This window comes from Agelaius tricolor, unplaced genomic scaffold, assembly GCF_023055355.1.
Source record: "Agelaius tricolor isolate 1412-34295 unplaced genomic scaffold, bAgeTri1.0.p SCAF_1, whole genome shotgun sequence".
NCBI lineage: Eukaryota > Metazoa > Chordata > Aves > Passeriformes > Icteridae > Agelaius > Agelaius tricolor.
In genome coordinates, this window is record NW_027269261.1 from 32,543,636 (window position 1) to 32,568,269 (window position 24,634).

Sequence of the window (24,634 nt, forward strand, 5' to 3'; positions counted from 1 at the left end):
AAACAAACAAACAAATTTAAATAATTTAGAAAAATATTAATCTATTTTCTCTATTAATCATTTACTTCATGATGACTTCACTAAGCAAATAATGTCAAAAATATCCCCATTACTGAAGTTCAGTCTAGAACAAACTTATTTTTGCCTACTACTGAAACAGATGGCATCTCCGTGATTAGTTTGAGTGAAAGTTGGAATCTTATTTTTCTTGGAGCTGAGGAACAAAGATAGAAGCACTGATTATTTGCTGAAAAATCTCTTGATAAAATGAATACAAGAGCATGTAAACCATTTGATGCAATTTGACACTTCTGAAAAAGCAATCTAAAATTATAAAAAATAAGAACAGACACATTACACTAAATAGAAGCTGGCATCTTGTGTCACCTTGTTCATGGCATGGCATTGCATCAAAAACACAGACTTCAGCATATCACTTTTCAATAATCCTATATTTAATGAGGGAAAACTAATTTAAATGTTTTTTTATCTGGTTTCTTTACAATAGTCCAAATCTTAACAGACTTACTCTACTGCCTGAATGATGACAACTTTAGAATAATATGAAAGAGGTCATTAAAAAGGCCATGGTAAAAAGTTAATTTCAAAGATCTTGTCTTCACTACACTGAAGTGTTCATTTAGTTTGATTTACATATTTTTAAACTTCACTCCAGCTCCTACAAAATACAATTCATGTTAACCAAGGGAAGCACTATGACAGGAAAAGAGAAATTCTGACCTCAATTTAAGTACTGTAAAAAACTCCCAACTTAAAACTGTTGGACCTTAAATGGGTGTCTAAAGTGCTAAATAAACATGGCTGAATTTTGTGCTAACTTGAATAAGTTTTAAGTTACTGTCTTTATTAGAATAGCAGTGACTTTATTTATATGCCTGACGATAGATATAAAAGCCTAATTATAGGTACTGAGATTGAAGTTCTGGCAATACATACTGTGTCTAGACAAGCTAACTAATAAAAAGGTCTGTATTACAGGGGAATAAACATTACCATTTAGACTACATAAATCTTTACTTCAAGAACTATGACATGCAATTCTCACTAATACAGCATTATTGAATTACAGAAGAGACTGCTTCTCTAGTACAGATAACCTCATATAGCTAAAAGTCAGACATAAATGTAAAAAGCCACAATTTTTTCCAGAAATTATTTCAATAAAATACTCCTGCGTATATAAAATGACAGATATGGATTGAACTGAAAAAAAGGACACACTGGTTCAGGGAACGTTATTTGCTAGGCTTACTGATAGAAAATTGTGTTATATACTAGAAAACTGACACATTATATGTGAAACCGATTTCTTTATAATAGTCCAAATCTGTAAATGCACAGTTTCTCACAAAAATATATTCTTCAACTACCTTACCTTTTAATAGGCTTTCATCTACACAAACTGTGAAACTTCCAAACATCTGTTTAGTTCCCTATTTAAGAATATATGCAGTTCAGTAAAGAGGAGAAAAGCCAAGAAATAAGACAACACACTTACCTGAAGCCCCTGTCTCAGGCATTTTTTCTTCATGCTTGCTTTCTGGCTTACAACCACCTTTTTCATCAGCTTCATCTTCACCCCACCAGGCTGGCTGTCCATACAAAGGTGTCCCACGAGGCATGGCAGAAATATCTATAAAGCCAGCCCAAAGCAGAGGAAATAACTTTTCTGTTTAGCTATGATATTTAGGTTAAAAATCACATGAAGAGAAAGTAATTTGCTTGGATCATGGAAGCTGAAGTGAAATGGTTGCATGCATTTGCCTAAATACAAAACAAACTTGGAGGCCAGACAACTGATCTGGGTTCTAAATATAAAAGCTTACTAATGACCTGATAAAACTTCTGGCACAAATGTTTATGCAAAGACAGCCACCACCTCTAATTGTTACCCTGATATATCTGTAAATATTATTTCTTCTTTCAGTTTGAAGTCATCAAGACAGCAGAACATTCCTAGAAGCTGTTTGCTGCTATTTCTGTGAGAAGGTTCTCATTCTTACCCACACTGACCTTTCAATGAAATCTGAACTCACTGCATGAAAAACTGATCAAATTTTGCAATGCTGCCAAGGTTCCAAATTGCTGACAGCTACTATGGAGTGCTGAAAGTTTCCTTGTGTGTAAAACATTACTGAGCACAATCAATTTTACAGGTTGTTTTTTTTTTGAAGGCATTAGTTAAATTACAGTACAACTAAAAGTGCTATAGCACATGGTTAAATAGATTTAAATACAAAAATTAAGTAAGAAAAAAACCACTGATATAATTGAGATTTCTAACCTGATGGTAAATTGGCTGGGTTAGGTTTGACCTGATCTTTTGGACGAATACTTCAGCCTACAGAGATTTAGCTATTCTAGTGTCATACAGATGTTCTGGATGTATTTGAAAGAGTCTTTATATAATAAAACATCGTATGTTAAAATCCACCTTAGGCGCTTGTCTGTGACTTCTCCGATTAGGAATGTCAACATTTTTCAGTATTTTATACACTTGCATTTCAAAGATGACTTCATAGCCATGCCAAAGGTTTGAACATGATTTTAAGACATTAGGTACTTCCTTTTTACACAGCATTATGCCTTAGTCAATATTAATTTTTTAAAAAAAACTTGATGGTTACACAGAGAATTTGTGGATGCCCCATCCCTGAAGTGTTCCAGGACACGTTGGATGAGGCTTTGAGCAACCTGGTTTGGTGAAAGGTGTCCCTGGCCATGGCAAGGGGGTGCAATCTAAGTGATGTTTAAGTTCTGTTCCAACCCAAACCATCCCATAATGCTATTCCTGTGCACTGAATTAGCAATAATGAGTAGATGTGCATTTATATAGCAACAGTGAGAGAATCAATCCCCAAAAAGCTTTGGAGAGTTGCACTCAAATATAAATCCCTATCCCTGTTATTTTTGGAAGAGTGAAAAGAAAAAGAGAAGGTGAGGATAATCCCCCCCCCCCACTGTGCTACTTTATGTACCCTTAAGAAGATGCTGGATTAACCAACAAAACAAATAGGGTAATTAAGTATACCACAGAATCCTGTACATGGGGAAGAGAATTCTTTGAAGTGTGTCTTCTGGAAGAATAGATGAAACCTAAACAAAACTGTTGAGCATTGATCAGGTTGGAAATCAGACCTAGACAGTTCCATATTAAGGAAACAACAATACCTGATCCCTTTCTCATTCTTTTGGTTATATCCACTACACTTCAGCCAACCTCATGCTGAAGCTCATCAGAGAATCAGAGAATGGTTTGGGTTGGAAGGGACCTGCCATAGGTCCCTCCAACCTTCTTTTGCCAGACCAGTTTGCTCAAAGCCTTGAATACCTCCAGGGATGGGACATCCACAAACTCTCTGGACAACCTGTTCAAGTGGCTCACTATTTTCACAGTAAAAAATTTCTCCCTAACATCCAATCAAAACCTGTCCTCTCTCAGTTTAACACCATCAGACCTGGTCTTTTATCACTAGCTGCCTGTGTAAAATACACTCTCCCTCTTTTTTTACCAGCTCCCTTTAGGTACTGAAAGGCTGCTATGAGGTCTCCCTGGAGCCTTTCCTTCTCTAGGCTGAACAACTCCATCTCACAGCCTGTCTGCTCCAACTCCCTGCTCATCTTTTTGGCCCTCCTCTGGCCTCATCCAACACGTCCAAACCCTTCCCATACTGGGGGCAACACAACCCACACAAAGTTAAGATAACCACAGCAGAGCCACCATGACACATTAAATAAATAGGAATGATGGTGTAGAAACAAGGCTGAAACTACAATATCTACAAATCTTTAAACCACAATAGAACACTGGGGTTATATCCTGACACATCAAACAAAGAATGCGAGGAACTGTAAAACAAACAAACAGAACTCCCGCCCATTTAAAAAGGGAAAAAACCCCAAACCATGCAAAAGAAAATTAGTGCACTTGGTAATGGTAAAAAGTACAAACTGAACAAATACTTTCACTTAAACTGCAAAAAAATAGAAATTTTCGGCCACAAATGCTACAAGTTTGTGATTTGGGCAAAGAGACATGCAAAAATATTACAAATGCCAATCAAGTCTCTCTTTAAAAATGTTCTTAACATGTGGATGTTACTATAAAAAAGGTAGAAATTAACTGCCAAAACATTATTTACATCTAACTATGGTTAAATGTTCATATATGTGAAATTCTTACTGTCTACAGAATTTCACAATCGTGCTACTGAAGCAAATTAACATCCTTTCCAAGTTTTTGTGCTTCTACAACAAAAAAATGAACCTTACCCACTGATTTTTCTTCAGATTTCAGTGCTTCTGTAGTTTTGTGGTGGACTTCAGCTGTGGAGTCTGCTACCTTGGATTCTGAACTTTTGGAGCTGCTTTGTTTCGATCCTTCTGCCTCTGAAGATTTTTGGGATAACTGGAGTTGGCTTGAGAATTTTTCATGCTACATGACATCAAATAGAGAATAAAACACAAACCCTCAAAGAGTGGGAAAAAAAAACCTCTCTATGTTATAATAACTGTACAATGACAACAAAACATCAAGGAACTGCACATTGTTACCTTAAGTGCTTCTTCGGGGACTCTCATCTCTCCCCTGACCACAGTAAAAAGATTAGTATGTAGGAAATGATAAGGAAAATACTTAAAAAACTCTGAATTCACAAGAGGATTTTACAGAAAAGTAACAATTGTGCAGTCTATTATGCCACTAGAATGGTGACAGCTTTCAAAACATGTCACTGTTAGGATACTGTGCACTATCATATTCATCAAAGCAAATGGAGTTATTTACTATATGTAAACAGAATATTGAGGGGATACCTTGGTGTTTTAATAATAAAAGTATTTTTTTTCATTCAGTAGTTTGCTGAATATTTAATTGTAATCATATCTGCTGGTATACAACTGCATACAATACAAGTATTTATATTATTTGCCTCAAAGAAAAGTAGTACTCTTTAGCAACACAGAAGATACACATTATGTTCTAAATCATAATTGAAAGTTGAGGTTTCTTGCAGTGAGAGACAATGAAATGTACTTTATCAGGAGTTCAGACCAAGGTAGAATATCCTAAACCCTGAGATTTTCTCTTATATAGGCATTTTTGTAGCAATGAGAACACTCAACACAACCATACTTCTAAACAAGACAAGTCCATCCTGACACTGCATTTTTATGGCAAGGATATCATATCCAAATCTCAATTTATCTTCTAACTTCAGAGTGATGTATGTCTGTTCTGGAATCCTCACATCATTCACAAATGTCTGCAGAACAAATGAGGACAGAAAGAAATACCATTAAATTCCAAAACAACAAAATTAAATAATTCTATAAGAAAGTCTTCAGCACTACAAATATTCTACTGGTGATTCACAAGGAAACCATAAGCTCAAATTGCCATGGTATGTTTAACAAACCATGTCAAAAGGAAGGTAAAACACCAGTTGATTACCGAGATGCACACTGGCCTTGAAAAATTCCTTGCATGTTTCATCTTGTTAGCAATATTCATGGAAGTGTTGATTAAAGTTCCCTTGAATTAGCACCTCCTTCCTAATTTTCTTGTAGTTTGCTTTTTTCAATCCAAATTAAATGCCAGAATTGACTTATCATCGTATTTGTACAGCATTTAGCATTGGATATGAGAGTTCTGAGGCAGCTTACTTCTAATAATTGTCAAAGGACTTAAGAAAACATGGATCAAGTTTGTGCATCTGAGTAACACCAAAAATGAGTGGTAAGAATTCAGTATATTGCGACCCTACAGGATCATCCTACTTCTAACTTAAAACTTCTACAACATGCACATGTTTCTAAAGAAAGAAACAGTTGAAATATGCCATTTTATTAGCACTCTGAAGTTGGAAAAACCTGAATAATTAAATAAGCCAAAAATCTGAATATTTGAACGGTTGTGTTTCTCATGAGTCTAGTATTAAATGAACTGTGATTAGAGAGAAACAATCTCCTTCCCCAAAATAGTAAGAGGATCTTCCATTTAATTTTCTTTTCCTAAAGGAAAAGAATGTTTATTTCATTATTTTAAAAACTGTTTACCTACTTTGTAAAAAATATCTTCCATGGGAAATAAGAACAAAAGGTACAACTAGTCACTGGTTTGTAAGCATGAAACTTCCAGTAAGGTTTCAGGCAAATTTATTTCACTTTAACATTTTGAGAGTCCCGGGCATAAACCTCTGTGAAGACTATCATCATGGCACTCTGAATTTCAGTGAACCAACAGAATTTAGGCCACCTTGCAGAGATCTATGTCTATATGTATGTATCCATTTTTCCTCCCAGGTCAGAGTTCTGAAATTCATGTGCATACACAGCATAGCCAATGCAGAGAGCTCCAAAGGCTGTGTGTGACCCGTGTGTGCAGTTTACTGACAGCCTCGTGCTCAGGACTGAAGTGACAGCATAAAACAACCAAATCTTGGTTACTCTGCCACTGGAGCTTTAAAATCTCATCACATGCTTTGGGATGCCAGACAAAGCTAGCTTGAAAAATCTAGTTACTCTGTAAATAAAGAATCCTTTACCCCTTTAAATCACTCCATTCATGTGATTTCTAAAGTTTATTCTTGAAATAGTGAGAGCCATCTGTCTTTAAGCCTTCATAAAGTTTGCTAAGCTTTTCAGAATCCAGTCCTGAAACATCAGTTGCTATCCTGTAAATACTCCTGAGAAGAATGTTACTCAACAGGGCCACAGATTGTTAATACTTCTTCTGGTATGTTTTTGAGTTCACAAGTTCACACTTGAATTCTACTGATACTAGGGAAATACTAATTACATACTAGCAACTGCACACATTTGCTTCAGAAAAGAAAAATTCCTTCATTGTTTTTGTATGGAAAAAAAAAAAGAAAAACAGGAGTGTACAGAATGAGTCACAACAAACTATCAGAAATACAATTTTACTTGATGTAAAACCGATTAAAATTTACTTTTGCCTTTTTTTCCAAATCTAGATGTCCAGGATAAAGACTTCTTAGATTTGGAAGTCCATGAGAAAGACTCCTGTAACCTTTTCACTGAACTGAGTGTGATCAACCACACATATAAGAATATTCAGGCATTAGGGCATCAGGTGCAATCATAGTTCAGTTTGTGAAATTATAACACTCAGAACACTCAAAACCAAAATATAGGCACTAGCCACCTCCCCTTAAACTCTGAATTATCATGTGTTTTTAAAGTGCATTCTACTGGGAATGGACTAATCCTTTACACCAAGAAAGGTATGTATTTGTTCTCAAAAGAGATGGGACCAACTGGAGAGATGCTTTCCAAGAAGTTTGCAAAATAAGACAGGGTAGCAGCTGCTGAAGCACTAGAAGAGGCACTTGGCTGCTAGGGAGGTGGTGTTCTCAGTAGAAACAGCAGCTAGACTAAAAGAATTATTACCTAGTTCACCATATGGTACTGAGCCATTGTTCTGCCACACAATTAGGTATGGTGTTACAAAAAAAAAGTGTTTTCTCCATTAACCTGAAACCAGGTAAGCAGAGGTATGAAAGAAAAGCACAGTGGGAAAGTGACAGTAAGGAAAACACTGTGAAGACAAAGAAAAAGGACTGAAGTCTGAGATTTAATATTCCTTGTCCCAAAACAGTGGGAAGAAAGAACTCCTTTGATGTCTCTGAGTAAACAGCTCTGAAGCAACTGAAGCTTCACCTCAAACTTGAGAATGAATTAGATCAAGTGAAGCAAATCACTGAAAGCTCTTTATCAGAGGCAAAAAAGGAGCTGAATGAAGACCTTTTAACATATATTTCTATTCAATTCCAGTTTTGTGACAAGGCAACAAAAATCTGAAGGTATGCCTACTGACTACAGGAGTTACACAACTAGGGAATAAAATCAAATGTCTCAGCAAAAAAATTTTATGTGCTGAACTTATTTTTGATCACTGCCTTAAAACAGCATACCAACTTTGAAAATACAGGGGTATATTAAATATTTAAGGACCAAAGTCCTTGTATGTCTACAACTGTTCAAAGGATATAGCCCTTGAATGGTTTCACGTGGAGTCAAGACTGTCTCTTTGGAAAACTGAGTTAGTTACCTTAAAATACAGAAAGACTAATAGAGACAGTGAAAGAGTTTTATTTCAAAATGCACTTCAAGATCAAAAGGTAGTAACCTGAGAGTTCATCTTGTATTTATTTAAGCACTTGAAAACTATTTACTATCAGTAGCTTTCTAAGTATTATTCAAATAGGCAGTCACAAATGATTTTATTCTGTACATATTCATGACACAGCCAAACATTTAAAGTTATAAAATAACAACCATAACTAGTGCAAATACAGAGGTCATAAAGAAGTATCTAAAAGGCTACAAAATGATAACAAAGTTACTATGTTTTTAATAATTTGCTGTAATATCAAAAACTTTTATCAAAAGTGATGCTTAGCTAGACTTCTGAATATGCACTTCATAGAAAAGCCTTAGAACATAAAATGTCATCCAAAACTTTACATTTCCCATAACCTTGGATTTCTCTGGTATTAGTTTGCAATTACTTGACACAAATTATTCATAGAGATTTTTAATAAAAATTATTCTGAAAAACTAAATGCAAATACAGTATTAGTTAAATTGATTTTCATACATGGTTATTGCATAATTATTTTTTCCACATATGTACAGTAGAAATACAGTTTAACATTTTTTTCTCTACTGTAACAGAAGAAAAAGGAATAGCATGTGAAATAAAATCCATATCATAATAGCACATTTTAGAAATTGAAATATGTCAGGGCTTTTAGACATTATAGTCAAGATTTTTTTTTTAAATTCTGAAATACATAAGTATAACACACTCCTTTCTATTTTCTATCTAAAGCTCTGTTCTGAGCTTTTCCTACTGCCAAAGCCCTCTTATTTCTGGAATTAACAGCAGCCCTTTATAAAACATGCAGTGGAAAACCCCTGCAAAGACTACACTTTCCTTTTGAATGCTCCCCCATTTCCAGACTCACATTAAAAAGGTATTAATGTACAATTAATATTGGCTTGAAGAAATCCCCAAACAAAGATACATAACACTATGGGGAGCTATCTATTTCTGATGTTAACTTACCCCATTCAAGCTGCCCAAATCCTTCACCAAGTGTTCATCTGTAGAGGCATCATAGTTGAGTACAGCATGTTGCTTGTCCACACTCCGTGACTAAAATATATTAAAGAAAATAAAATAAGGTATTTGAAAACCACATGAGGTGGTTATGGCTATTTCTTAGAGCAGTGTGATTATTTTCTTTTTACATGGCACATTTATTCAAATTATATTAAAAAGACAGTTCCACGTACGAAAAGGATAATATCTAACCCAACTCCAGCTACCCATAGCAGAATCCTAAATTTAATTGAAAATAATTATTTTCTTAATATTTCCCTAAATATGATAAGTCAGATCCAGATATACCTCATCCAAAGGTCTTATTTTTTTTTAGTCTAGGATCACTGATGTTTAACCTAATATTATCATCTGCACTTTATTTCTTACACTCTCTCTCCCCCCTTAATTACACGCATCTTTCAAGACATGACTATGATTCCGGGGTGTTGCTGTTCTCTCTCAAACTCCAATTCCTGTTACACATCTGGGGATAATTACTGTAGTATACAAGCATTCCAAGTGATTCTCCTTGATCTCAACTTCCTGAACCAATTAGCTAAAGTCTCTTCACTAAATGTCTGAGCAGTTCCTGAATTACTATTCCCATCAGTTCTGACTTTCTCAGTCCTCCCTTAAGCACTTCAGAATCCATCTATTTTTTTCATGAATTTTTTATTTCACATACAAACATCACCACACAGATGAGGAACAAGCCTGGCTACTATTTCATCCAAGAACAGCAGCTCCCTAACAGCCAACTCCCTCTTTCAGGACTCACTCCTTGGCAAGTGTTTGCAGCCTGAGGTGCTGATGGCAAGCGAGGGAGGTGGGGCTGGATGTGTCTCCTTCATGCAAGCATATGGTCAGTACATCTTCAAGAGCTCCCAAGAGAGTGGAGACCACAGCTCATCCTCTCCATCAGCCCAACTTGATCTTACGTTTGCTCTTAATTCTGCTAGTGCACTGTCACAAAATGACTGCACAGCAGCAAATTCCTTCCACCAGCATAGCTCCGAATTTCAGGTTTGCATCTTCTATCTTTGCTACTCAACTCATTTTTCAGGACTGTATTGCACAGAGAATGCACATTTCTGTCTGAGACTTCCATGACTTCTGTGTACCAGCATTTGTGGTCTGTAAGTTCTAGGACAGACCTGCCTTACCAAGTGCACTGGCCAGTGCAAGGCATCAGAACACACAACCACTACTCCTAAGGAAATGTTTTCTCTTATTGTAATCCCATAGTTATCAGCTCACTCCTTTTCCATTTCCTGAGACTTGCTACTATTATTTTCCTTATTTCCAATTTACTTTCTCATTCTTCCTGTCCATTTAATCTTATGACCACTTTGCTTTCTCCCCAAAGAAGTGAGATCACTGTTCTCCTGCTTATACTTACTACTTTATATTTAGACTTTTTATTTTGCTCTACATTTTTGAGGGATATAATGGGAGGGGGCAGGGTATCAAAGTGCAGAATAAGGAAGAGACAGACAAATGAACAAGCTGCCTGCAATATAAGCTGCACTAATATACTACATCAGTTAAATGCTTTTAATGGCAGATGAAGACACAGCAACACGGTTCATTTTCTACTAACTTAGTAATCTTTCAAGTGAAAACAATCTCAATACAATGAAATCCATTGATGTGCATGTTCTGCTGAGCCTACAGTATCAAGCACACATTACATTTTTCCACACTCAAGTGGAACCACTGCACCAAGAATTACCCTATTTTTTCACCTAAGCTATTGAAGAAAATTTTTAACAACTCTCAGTGTTGTTATTCAAATATATACTGTATTAATAAAAATTTATTTCATTATCTTTATGTGCTACATCCTATTAAAAATAAGTTAAAACAGAAAGGACAAGAAAAAAAATCCTCAAAGCGTCATTATACTGTGTTACATCATCTGAAATGCTAAGAATGATTACTCAAGTCTTTGGTTTTTACAGAAACACTTGAAATTCTGCAGAACTTCACAGTTCTCCTCAGGTTCAAATTACTTACATACAATTGGACTTTTTACTAGTTTCAGCTGATCTTTGCAGGTGCAAAGACAGTGCAAGTCTTTTGGATGCCTTTTTTCCTTTGGCTTTGTTATTGCAGCCTTCCATTCAAATTGAAGGGCTTTTAAAATTCCTTCTTGTAGGACTGTGGTGCCCTGGTTGGCAGCTAAATGCCACACAGCTGCTCGCTCACTCTCTGCTGCCCCAGCGGGATGTGGGACAGAAGAGGAAGAGCCAAAGGAAAGAACTTATGGGTCAGTTTCAGCAGCAAAGGGGAAGAAGGAAGAAGAAGTAAAACAAATCAAGTGATGAGAAGGCAATCACTTGCCACCTAACACAAGCAGCCCAGTGCCCAGACAATCTTTGAGTAGTGGTTATCTTCCCCAAAGCCCCTTCCTCAGATTTCACTGCCAAGCACAACACATTATTTGTCACAGAATAACCCTTTGGTCAGTTTGGGTCAGCTGTCGTCGTTTGTGCTCCTTCTCCATATTTTGTGCACTCCCCCAGTCAAGGGTGTGTAGGAGGAGCAGAGTGAGAGAGAATGCCTTGGAACTGCACACATGCTGGTCTACATGCCAGCATGACTGTTCAACAACAGCCAAAAGAGTGGTGGTGTGCTATCAACAGGGTTCTGGTCACAAATCCAAAATAGTACCATAATGGCTTCTATTAAAAAAAGCCCTACCAACCAGCCAGATCCAGCACAAAGATTTATATATGTCTGCAGAAATAAGAATCACAGAATAACTGCAGTAAAAGCCATACGAATATGAAAACTCCATCCTCAGTTAAAATAAATTTGTAACTGGTGTTATTTTAGATACTCTTCAATTCAATCCAGACTTCTAAGAAAATATTCAGAATACACAAAATAAATGCATTCTTCTTTGCAAACAATTCTGATATTGTGAATAATGTAGATTTCTTTTCTTGGAGATAATTTCTTCAACAATATTCAAAAAGATTTCTAACCATAAGGTGAAAGAAGGGGGAAATGTAGTATTTACACATGAGCAGGCTGGTGTAATGGAACAGCTAGCTAAACAGGAAGACTTTTTGAACATATTTACAAAAAAAGGCAGATCTGTATTCCCAGATGTGAACTAAACCTTTTAGAACAACAGTGTTTACAGGTAGAGATCTGAGGTCTATCAAGCATGAAACAGAGTCAAAATTCTTTTCATTAAGGCCTTTATAATATGTTTTCTGTCAAGCAATTATGAATAAAAGCATTAAATTCTGCTTTCTTAATCATGCATTGTCCACATGCTTTGCAGTAAGAGAACAACCAAGTTGTCAAGAGTGGAGAAGAAGGTCTAGCACAAAGAGCTACACACACAGAACAAGAACACATTATTAGCTTCTCTCTTGATGGGTTCCTCCCCCTGCAGCACTATGTGGTGTTACAGTCATGCTGGCATGTAGACCTAACATAGCAGCAGGCTAAAAAGAATCTTCTTGAAATCCCATGCCCCTTGATTTTTTTCACTAACTCTGAAGTAAATACACAACAAACAAATGTTTGTAAATAAATCAAATCTATTCACAGTATTAATCAAAGAGGCAGCTACCTTTGAAGGTGAAGTTCTGTAACACAAAAGAATAAATGTTTCACTCTAAGGACTGATCTACTATGGATGGCATAGCAGAGAAGAAAGAAGATGCTCTCTTATTTACAGAAAACAGTCCTCTAAAACAAGTTACTGGTAAAATAAAACCATTTTTGGATTATAAGCTACTGGGCAGGAACCAGTGGAGTTGGGCTTTTTGGTTGCTTTTCTTTCATTGTTGTTTTGGATGTTGGTGGATTTATCTGTGCACTTGTTTATTTGGGGTTTTTTTCCCACATAAATTACCAAGACATCATCCTATCTGTTTTTAAAGAGAAATTAAGAGTACTGCCAAGTGCTTTCTAATATCACCAATAAAATATCTCAATGCCTTCTGAGGCTGAGAGCCAAATGCACTTTACTAGAGATACTACATTCTGAGTAATAAATGTAGAATTACATCTCTAAGCACTTCATTTGCAACTAAGACTCTAATTTGGCCAATAATGACTGCATACACAACTTTTGGGAACAAAAACTCCAAAACAAAGTATTTTATTGAATGGTAGGAAGTGTTGAGAATATTAGTTTTAAGTTCAATCTTCTTAAGAGCTCTACACTAAACAACAAAAATTTAAGAAGAAATTCCCAAAATATTACCATCAGTCATTAAAAAAAAAATTAGAAAAAGGCAGGTCAGAGAGCTACAGCTTTGATAGGGCAAAGTGCAAGCAATATGGCTACATAACAACACAGCTACACTTATCTAAGAGCTCCACAGAGTTGAGGAAGTTACTGAAGGATCAAGCTATTTTGACTTGTGTATTTTCAATTCTATTTAAACTGAGTCACTCAACTTCCTCAGAAACAGAGAAATACTCTTCTCTACAAATTTCATTTTCCTTTGTACAACACAATCAGGGCATGGGGATAGAATTACATCAAATCATGTGACTAAATTAGATTACAAGCTGCCAAAAAAAGAAGGCTCCTTTCAAAAGCATCCAGCTCTCTTAACATTATCACATTTTATGGAACACAGTCTACTTACTTTACTGGTCATATTGTAAAATGTATTTCATCTTCTATCTTTGCATTCTGCTTTTGATTTATATGAAGAAAATGTGATTCTCTGTACTTAAGCAGTAACTGCACGATTGACGGCAATAAATTTAAACTTTTTTTTTTGCCTAAGGACACAAAAGATTCTTCAAAACAATTGCTCCCCAACATCTGGGGAATTTCTTTTTCAAAAGGAATGCATGAAGCTGGGGCATTAAGTTCATGATTTGAGCAGCTGCACATGGAAGGCTGAAGCAATTACCTGTAACATCAGCTCACAGTCATCTCTTCCAACAAAAATCATTTCTCGTGGCAGCCTATGCCGGGTGCCTCCACTGCTCACCAAAAACCAGGATGTTAAGCTCATTTTCTGCTTAGCTGATAAATCCTTGGCAAAGCTACGTCATCCTGCAGTGAGAAAGAAAGAGACAGAGAAATTCATTTTAGTTATTTTTAGCTACAGTTTCTGCTCAGCAAACACTGTGAGCAGAATACAAAAAGCCAGAATACAAAATACAGCATTTTCAATAGCATGTACTGAATCCAGCAATCACAGGAAGCAAGAAGCTTCAGATTTGCATACTCTCAGGCTCTGCTCCTTGCAACTGGGCAGATTTAATTGGTAACCTTCTGCAAAAGGAACAAGCAGCTAGCTAATGCCAAAGTCGTATGTCAAGGTGTCAGAAAGCTTTTAGCATTTGACCACTGATTATCAAGATAATTGCTACAATAATGCTTCACTATCACAACCAACAAACAGTTCTGTAGCAAACATTCACAAAATACAGCAAGTAACTTGCACGTGTGTCATTACATTTTCCTGTGAAAAAGAACTACCTCATCTGATTTTAAGCTCAAGTCCTTTGTACAGCACCAGTTCCATTAAATTAATGGAACTTTTGCTTATTTAATCTCAGTTTTTCAGGATAAAACATCAATTGGAAATTTAACAGTGTGCATTTAGTATTGCAAACAAAGCAGAACAAAATGAACAAATTAGAACAAATTATCTATAAGTATGAAATCCAAAAGAAGCATTCCTACAAAACTTTACCATTATTTATCAATAAAAGATCCAACATATTCCATAAAACAGAAGAGAAAACCCATAGCTATTTAAAATGTCATAAAAATGGACAAAATCTTTTACAGAAAACTTCTTCACACAATATGATTTACTTGAAACTGGACAAAAATATGGTTAAATTTCTCTTCAGAGCAATTCAATGGCTAGCAGTTGAAAAAAGCTTTAAGAGTATTCCAAATCTCTCCTAAAGAAAATGCAAGCCAAAGCAATTATTTCATTCATTCATAACCACACTGTATTCATTGAAAGGGAAGCTAAAGAAAATCAAAAGCAAGCAGCCAGCTTTTCTCTCAGTACCAAAGAGCTGGCATTTCTCTTCTATTTATATGTCAATTAGTGAATTTCTGCAAGGTTAACAAATGTACTCTAAGTAGACATAAGTCTGTAGTGGACTTGAGCATACTCTTGAAATTCAGAGTAAGAATTCAGTGAGGTCCTCAAAATGAGAGCTAAAATGGAAACACTGAATAAAATGACTATACAAGCACTATGCCATCAGACAAACTACAATCAAGGAGATACCACAAATTAGTAAAATATGTAAAGATAATGAAGTTTAAGTCAAAACAGCATGTGACATGACAAAGCAGATTTTTACAAACAGTCAAAAGGTGGTAAAATGTACCAGCAGAGCTGCCAATCCAGTTTAAAAAAATTCTTCCATGTGAATTGCAATTGCCAATGCAATTCACATGGAAGAATTTAGAATGACTTAATGTGCTAAAGAGCTACTGAATAGTAAAGTAAATATGCATTGCAACAGTATTCTATAGTAATACAATATAATTATCTTTCCACAGCTGTATCACAACACATTCAAGTGAAACATATGTCTACTTAATGTTATCTGACTCAACAGAAGTAATACAACATCTCTAACATATTTTACTCCTAGAAACTAAAAAGATTAAAATTAAATCTACAATAAGAACTTGCTGAAATAAAATTTAAAGTGATATAGTTACTAAATACAGGTTTTAACAATTGAAATGGATTATTCAGCGCCTTTGAAGGAAATTAATATTTGTATTTTCAATTTCATCTAGTTTAAAATGACAAGATAAACTGGGTCAATCAAATTACACTTTTGAGTTCCCTTTAAGAGAGGAAAAGGAAGTATCACAAACAGCCAGCCTACATTCCAGCTTTTAACAAGTAAATTAACTGGATGTTTGATAGCAAGCATGCTGTTCAGTATCAGAGCTCCTCATTCTGTTTATATTTTACTACCTTCTAAAATATCCCATCTGCTTATCCTAATTACATTTGCACCATTTGGCCTTCCTGCTCTAATATGAAATTCATACAAAAGTCTCCAAGATAATATAGAAAAAAATTGAAAATTGGAAAAATTATTAAGTAAAAATTATGTTGTAGGTCACACAGGTAGACTGACTGTAAAAGAGGAAAACTATTTTTATTTATAAAACAGACAAGTAGGTCAGCAACTAGAGCTAGGGAAAAATAAACCAACACTCCAAACTTCCTACAAATGATAAAGCCTGACAACAAACAGATTAAATTAAGCTATGTGAAATAATTTTTAAAAATGCATTATACAAAGCAATCACTGCCACACAGCTTGGCAGCACATTTGTAGTTAAAAGTCCATCACCAGTTCTATCGAACTTAATAATGTTGTTCTTTTGAAACAGTTGCTGTCTCAACTGCAAGAAACCATCAACCTAGTTACATATTTTATTTTAAAGTATTCTTTAGAATAAACCAATGCCTTTGATCAGAGCTATGCTGCAATCTGCATAGCACAACTGGCTGAAAAGAGGATCCAGAAGCAACAGTTGCTTAATATCAGAACAAAAAAAGTGCTTCAAAAATTTGATATGGAACTGCACACTTATTAGTCATATAGACAGTATGTGGACAGTTACATTGCACCCCAAAAAGTTCATGAGAGCTTGCAATGTTTTGAATAAACTGCTGTCTCAAGTACTCTGGCTGTAGTCCTCTGAACAATACAATGATGAAAGATGCTTCACTGCCTTTTCTATAGAAAATTAAATTACTGTATGACAGATGCAAAATCATCACAAGAAATGTCTCTTTACAGAGAGTAAATTCAGGTCATGATAACTCCTGCAATGAAATGTTATGGTTACACAGGGTTCAAAAAGCAATTCTTTTCTTTCATGAATGCTTATCAATCCTGTTACATGCACTGACACCACTTACAGCTCAGGAAATGCACTGTGCTTTTTTAGGGGCTGGGAAGATGCTCTAGTCAGGTTTCACTGTCCTACTCAAAAACCTCTCTTCCTTACCTAGCCTTTCTTTCTGCATGACAGGATATTGTCCCAGATGGACCTGTCCTACTCCAGTACAGACCACACTTTTCAGATGCAGTATTTACAAAAAATACTTCTACCCTAGAAAAAAAGAATTTTAAATGTTTTATCGAAGCGTTTGGTTTTATTAGTATTTCTTAAAATGACAGTATTGTGTTGCAGTCTTTAACCAAACTAGCAAACATTTCCTCAAGACTTGATCGTTCAAAGCTTCATTCTTGATGCCTGAAAGTCAGTGGCTGAGACATTTATGGCAGCTGCAATATATTTCCTTGTCTGCAGAAAAAACAGCATTTTATGGTGCAGGACTACAACTTTCAAAAGGCAGCAACCAGCATGTAGGAATGAACATGTGGGTAACAAGCCATTTGAAACAGATGATGCAGCAACAGAGAAACTGGCTGCATCATCCCTGTAAATATACTTCACTCCTAAGAACTAAGATACTGCAGCCAAAAGATGGGTGTAACCAATTTCAAATGTCTGAATAGACACTGCCAAGATTAGTTTTGATACACTCACATTATTGCAAATAAACCTCCTTAATAATCTGAAATTTGAGCATTTTACAGTCTACGTTTTTGTACTTGCCTGTGACCGAAAACAGCTCCAACTAAAGTTAGTGAACAGTGAGACAATCCTACAGAGGACCAAAAAGCTATGTTTAAAATTTAAATTAAACCTAATATATGTCTGAAATTCCAACTTTTAAGCACTGCAGTCCTCTACATTAAGACTGAAAATAGTGTAATTTTAATGGCATACAATTATCCTATTATTGTACAACAAATTCTACTTATGAATATTTTAAAACAACATTAAAAAAAGCCCTGCACCAAGCTGAGACACAGTACTGACAGAGTCATAAGCCTTTTGTGGCTCATTATTTGCCCTTATAAGTTCCTGTTTCCAGCTGCTAAAGTATTTGTTAAAATTAAGTTTACCTTCTCAGCTACCTCAATTAAGTATTTGCTAAAATTGAGTTTACCTTTACAACTACCTAGTAAATTTGGGGAAATTTCTGAAGAAATGACTGAAATATTTCTAAAACAATGTTAGAGCAGAATATTCTATGTCAATTTAAGAAAATATTAGCTGTAACTCATCTATGCAAATTGGTATTGAAATGTGGCAGAAGGCCTGAGTATCAGTTTGTACCTTGTATTATTGCTCTTGTACAGATCCATCCAAATGGACAAAGACAAGCAAGAAAAAACCTTCCTCGTGTATATTCATTCAACAAGGACAGAGATAAATTCTCTCAACACATCTGTCTTACACAGGGGTAGTTAAATAAATTTGTGGAGCATGCTGTTTTAGTATTACAGTGCCAGTTAGAACAAAAATAAGGCACCTTTTTCACAGTACTTTCAACTCATCCTGTTCTGAAACAGGAGGGGTAGAGACACAGGAGAGAACACCACCACACAAGGACAAGACACTGGAACCAGACCTAGACAGATTTTGGAATCAGGACTCAAGAAAGGTAAATGTCAGAAATAAGCCATGACAAGGGACAAATCAGAAATGAGAGCAGTGATGGAGCCAGTAATGGCTGGAGAAGACCTGAAGTTGAAGCTGGTAACCAAATCACAAAAAATGCTGTCAGCAAACAACACTCACTGGAAAAGTACCTCCCATGTCTCCTTTACTGACTATTCAATGTAATAAAAAAGACCAGTGCCAGCAGTTCTAATTTTGACTGAAATGGAGAAGTGTATGCCAAAGAAATAAAACACCTAACTGAAGGTAACTTCAACCCTGAGAAGATTATTGTATCCATATAATCAATATTCAAAAGTGATCTATGAAGATAATTGATTTAAACCTAGGAAGCTCTAAGTGGTAAACAGCACAGTAATATTGTCTACTCTGCCAAACCCTCTGAAGTGGGGTAGTGTAACACACCAAGTGTTCCGCGGGCGATCATAATTAACCTACTTACATACATGCATTAGAAAACAACCTTTAACTACATCCAAGCATATTTTAATCAGGACTCTGCCGTACTCAGGTTAAAACAAAGAGCTTAACTGTCAGTTAATCAGTGTTCTTCTTCCTCTCCTCATCATTTGATTAGCCTGTGCCTTATTTACTGCACATCACTAAAAACCCTTCCTGAATTATTAACTTCCTCCTGACTTCATCTGCCATGCTCAACACCACCACATGAGAAATTCATTAACACTTATGGTAAAACCTGCACAAGTAGTTGCTGAGAGGGTTTCATGTAAATGGGGAACTGTAGAGCTTTTTGTAACACTGAAATATCTCAGTCTTGAATATTTAAGTTCCAAACCCATCAGTAATTCATTTTAAAGTACCTAGTTTCACACAATATACTGGTATTCAGATGGTCTCATTTATTTCTGTTACATCTCTGAATGCCTAATTCTTTAGCAAAGTAAGCTTAAAACCACACATAGGGTGGCTAGAAAATTAAGACCACTTTTCAAAAGGAAAAGGAAGGGCTCATCTGCCATCAAAGATCTATAAAAACAGGAAACTAAGTCATGCTCTAGGATGTCTTCTAAGCATTTAGTCATGAAACTCATGAAACTATCCTTGGTGCTTTCGTAATTCTCTGCTGCCTTCACTGCTCACGTTGCTGGCATCCCAGAAAGGGAGACAGAGGGCTGCAAAGACAACAGCCTCCTTACTGAAACTATTCTCACCAGTTCCTAGGGCCAGTACACCAAGGGGTTTTGTTAACAAAGAGGGTATCTCGTGCAGGAAAAAACTCAACAAAAAAAGCAAACCCAAACCCAAAAAAAAAAAAAAAAAAAAGGAAAGTTGCAGGACTGAAGAACCTTCTGTTAAGAGCTGGAATTCAATCTACAGAAGCCTATGTCATGCCACAGTAGTGTGTAATGTTGCTCCTCAAAATCTTTAAATAAATAAGTACCCATCTAAATTTAAATGGCTTAGGTTAATCATCCATAAAAATACTTTTTCAAGTATTTATGACCTTTTGTGCACTCAAGCGTAATTCACAAATGTTAGCCATAAAGGTTAATCAAAATATTCCTTTAAAAGGCTGTTAAAATAAAAGGCAAAGGAAGCACAAATAAGGTAATTTATGCTTTAAACCATTGAAATTCTTCATCAAAATGAGAAGATGAGCTCACATACTTAGGAAAAATGACCTAAAATTCCTAGGTTTTCAGAAATTGAACAAACTAGTATTATTATTTTCAAATTTTCCACTGACTGGAAAATTCACCTGAACACATCCCTTTAGAAACATTCAAATGCTACATTCAGCTCTGAACATAAAGATGTTGCCATTCTCACCAATATAAAGAAATATTGATATTAGTTATAAAGTTCATTAAAATTTTATTAAATTACTGGACAAGAGTGGAACTGGATTGAAAGCATACAGATAGGTAAGTAAAGTGGAAGAAAACAGGTAACTCAAGTGAAAGAAAAGGGACTTATCCATTCAATTTAACTTCCCTGCTCAAACGGGGAACAGGATTGTGCCAAGGAAAACTGCCCTTGTCACTAAACCTAAGCATCTCATAAAAAGATGTTGTCTTCTCTCCTAAAATTACTAAGATGTAACTGACAGGGCTTGGAATGATACCCTTGAGTATTCTGCTTCTGGAGTATTTGACCTGGTCCACTTTGGCTCAAATACCTGAATTTGTCCACAATTTCTTGAAAAACAGATGAAAAAATCATACTGAAGCCTTACACTATGTCAAAAAGATGTCATTTCCAGAATGGACGGGAAGATGTAGCCATGACAAAATTTTACAGCACAAAGGAAATACTGAGAGCAAAGAAAGCTTCTTAAAGCTTCTTATTGCACTACTCTGCAATACATTCTCTTTTACCTTCTTTGACCTCCATGCTTTCAGTCTTGTGGTTGATGTTCTTCTACAGAGAGATGGAGGAGGAAAGAAGGCAAAAGAAAAATATGTAAATCTCCTTGAATCTTATGTCTGAAAAATCCCCAGAACTTTTGTTTATACACAGAGAATATCTACTACATCCACTATTATAAAAAATGATTTTTCTAAAAGCTATTTTAAACTTAAGAAGAAAAAAAAATAGATATAACTAACAGATGAGAAAAAAAAAAGGCAAGAATCAGGGCATCAAGTTCAGTCATGCCCTTCACTTCTTTAATTAGTACAATCCTACACAGGTAGATATGAACATTACCTATACTGCCTACCATAAAAGACTAAAACAACAAGAGCAACAGGAGGAGACAAGCTGGACCTAGCACAGATAGGCCACAGACTCCTCAGCAGCATTTGAGAGAAGAAACTTCCTCATATTTTAATTCCAAAAAAAAGGAAGGCCTTCTAGCTGTGAATATAACTAAGCATAAAAAGAAATTTTCCTCCTGCATTCAGGGAGTTTGAGATCTCTACACAAGGGACTCACATACTCTTCTTGCCCTACAGGTCGCCCCATGCATCTGATGGAAAAAGGACAAGAAAGCAGCTCAGGAGGCTGTTGGCCTTTGTCAGGCAGCAAATCTGTGCTGTAACATTGTTGCAGCTCTGGAACCGCACAAGCATCCTCTCCTCTGGTCCGGGTCAGAATTAGATCCATGTCTATTTTACCACTGTGACACACAGGAATAGTTGTCAGAACAGCAACTTAAATAGACTTCTTTTTCTGCCTACAGTGCAGCTGCAGTCAAAGTTGCTTTGGGGTTTTGATTTTGAGGGACAATGACTCAAAGATCTTATCCTACTCTCTTTTTTATATAATAATGACCAAAAAAAAATCCTGAGATCATGCCCTTTGCTATTACACAAGTATCAACATACAAATGCTGCAAAGGAATGTATGAAACATAAGGCTTACATGATGGCTATCAACCATTTGAGTGTCACAGAATGCAAAAAGATCTGGTCCAGTGACAATTATCTGCCGCTATTATTTCATGTGGGCACCAGTGATACAGTCAGGAGAAACCAGAGGAGTATCAAGGATTACAGAGCAGTCATAAAGCACTCTGGAACACAGGCAGTTTTCACATCAATCTTCCCAGTCATAGGGAAGGGTTGGAAAGGGCTAACTTAATCTGGAGAATCAACAAATGGTTACAGGACTGTGCCACACAGAGGTTTGGCTACTTACACTATGGGGCTGACTTTGAAAAACCTGGTCTGCTGGGGCACTTTATCTATCAGAGAAAAGGAAGAGTAGCCTTGGACACAGGTTTGCCAAGCTGGTGAAGAGGCCTTTGAATTACAGTTGCCAGGAAGGCATCACAGAAACGTGGTAGGAGGGCTTCTGTGACTGAAGCGTTAGAATGGAAAGATACAGGGTCTTTAGGAATGGTAGGCAAGGCAAAAAGGAGGGGATATCACTCTCCATATCAGTAACCAGCACGGAGCTCCACCTGGGGATGGATAAGGAGCTGACTGAGAGCTTATGGATCAGGATTAAAAGGAGGGCAGGAACAGGTGTCATTATAGTGGGTGTAACCTGTAAGACTGAGCAGATAAGGTGCCCTTGATGGACAGACAGGAGTGTCCTCACATTCACAAATCCAGGTCCTCATGGAGGACTTCAACCATCCCAGTATCTGTTGGAGGGATAACACAGCAGGGTTCCTGGAATGCACTGATCACAGCTTCATTCTGCAAGTGCTAGAGGAGCCAACAAAGAGGGGCTGGTGGACCTTGTTCTCACCAACAAGGAGAGGCTGGTGGGGAATATGAAGCTCAAGGACAGCCTTGGCTCCATAGAAAAGTTTAAGATCCTTAGGGCAGCAAGGAGGGTGGACAGAAAGCTCACTGCCCTAAAGACTTCAGGAAAGCAGACTTTGGCCTCTTCAGGGATCTTCAGTCTCTTTCTTACAGTAGGATATAGCTCTGAAAAGAAGAAGGGTTCAAGAAAGCTCTTCAGTATTCAAGATCACATCTTCCAAGTTCAGAAGAGATGCATTCCAACAGAGAGGAAGTTGGGCAGATTTGCCAGGAGACCTGCATAGATGAAAAGCAGCTTCTGGACAAACCCAAACTCACTCAAAAAGAAGCCTATAGAGGACTGAAGCAAGGATAAGGAGCTTGGCAGTAACAAGGTATGAACAGCCACGGATCAGGCGAGGAAAGCTAGTGCCCTAAGAGAATCATCTGGCCAGTGACGCCAAGCACAACAAGAAAAGTTTCTTTGGCTATGTCAAGAAAAAGGAAATACTAGAGAAAATGTGGGGCCTCTCCAGAAAGAAAAGAGTGACCTAGTTACCTGGGATATGGAGAAGGCTGAGGCATTCAACCACTTTTTTGCCCTGCTCATCACCAGCAAAAGCTCCAGCCACCTACCCAAGTCACAGAAGACAAAGACAGGGACTGGGAGAATGAAAAACCATCAAGTAAGAGATGAGGGTCAAAACCACCTAAAGAACCTGAAGGTGCACAAGTCCATTGACTCTGATGAGAGACACGCAGGTCCAGAGGGAACTGGCAGGTGAAGTGGTAGCCCCAAAAGAAAAATAAATTGTGAAGCTATTAAGGGGGAAAAGAACCAACATATCACAATCCCTAGAAGCTAAGAGATCAAATGGTATTAAGAATAGCTGGCTGAAACAAAGTCCTACACCAACTTGACAATACAATGAAATACTGAGTTATCTTTACAGAGAATACTGGTAAACAAGTAAATCCTTAGCCTGATTAGAAAACTTTGCTTAGGTATTGTACATGAATACAGTCTTACACAACAATCACAAGCCTTTTTATACATATATTGTTCTTATAGTAATGAGAAGTACCTGAAGATTGAATTTTTCCTTTTAAGTTATCCTATCTAAACATTAAAACTTACTCTGTTATTGGCCACTAGGATAAAGCTGTTAAGACTTGAAAGAATTATCCTGTTTTATTCTTTGATACCAGACAATAATGACATTTTGCATTTATTAAAGAAACAGCTCATTCTGCATTCCTAATCTTTAAAATAATTTAAAAAAAATAATTTCTTGTGAATGTACTTCTCTGCAGCCTCCTCACACTGAACAGCAATACTTTCCAAATGCTGCTTTCAATAAACAACTAAAATAAAGGCTAATAACTGCTTATAAGAGTAGCTTAATTTATGTTCAAACAATCGAGTGTTCATTTTTTGTCCATCACTCTCATTCAGATTAAGGAATTGCATAAAAGAAATTATTTTAAAAATTCCCTATTTCACATGGTCAAAAGAGGTGACCTCTGGAGAGATTAGCACACCAAGTATGCTAATAAAACAGTACATCTGATAAGTAGCCTTTAGAAACTATTGTGGCAAGCCAGCCAAAGAAATCATAGCCAAATCATCTTTGAGAAAAAGTTCCCTGTGATGAAAGCTACAGAAATCCTTCCTTTCCCTCTATTCTGTATCACACTACACTATTGCTGAGATTACCAAATAGCAAAATAAATAAATAAACAAACACAAATCAGGCATGGCACTCAGGCAGAATGCAATCTTAAAATAAGCAGTCAAGT

At 36.4% G+C, this 24,634-nt stretch overlaps 1 protein-coding gene across 8 annotated transcripts in view; it reads right to left on the reverse strand.

Annotated features, from left to right (window-relative positions):
- Positions 1 to 24,634, reverse strand: part of CEP170 (centrosomal protein 170) — a 95,711-nt gene that overhangs the window by 57,268 nt on the left and 13,809 nt on the right. For all 8 annotated transcript variants that reach the window (XM_071428915.1, XM_071428908.1, XM_071428938.1 and 5 more), the window contains exons 2-7: positions 14,047 to 14,192; positions 9,116 to 9,205; positions 5,204 to 5,285; positions 4,576 to 4,631; positions 4,294 to 4,456; positions 1,520 to 1,654 (exon numbers count right to left, since the gene is read on the reverse strand). In XM_071428915.1, the coding sequence (XP_071285016.1) occupies positions 1,520 to 1,654; positions 4,294 to 4,456; positions 4,576 to 4,631; positions 5,204 to 5,285; positions 9,116 to 9,205; positions 14,047 to 14,151 (631 nt within the window). In that variant the 5' untranslated portion in view covers positions 14,152 to 14,192. The remainder of the gene's footprint in view (positions 1 to 1,519; positions 1,655 to 4,293; positions 4,457 to 4,575; positions 4,632 to 5,203; positions 5,286 to 9,115; positions 9,206 to 14,046; positions 14,193 to 24,634) is intronic.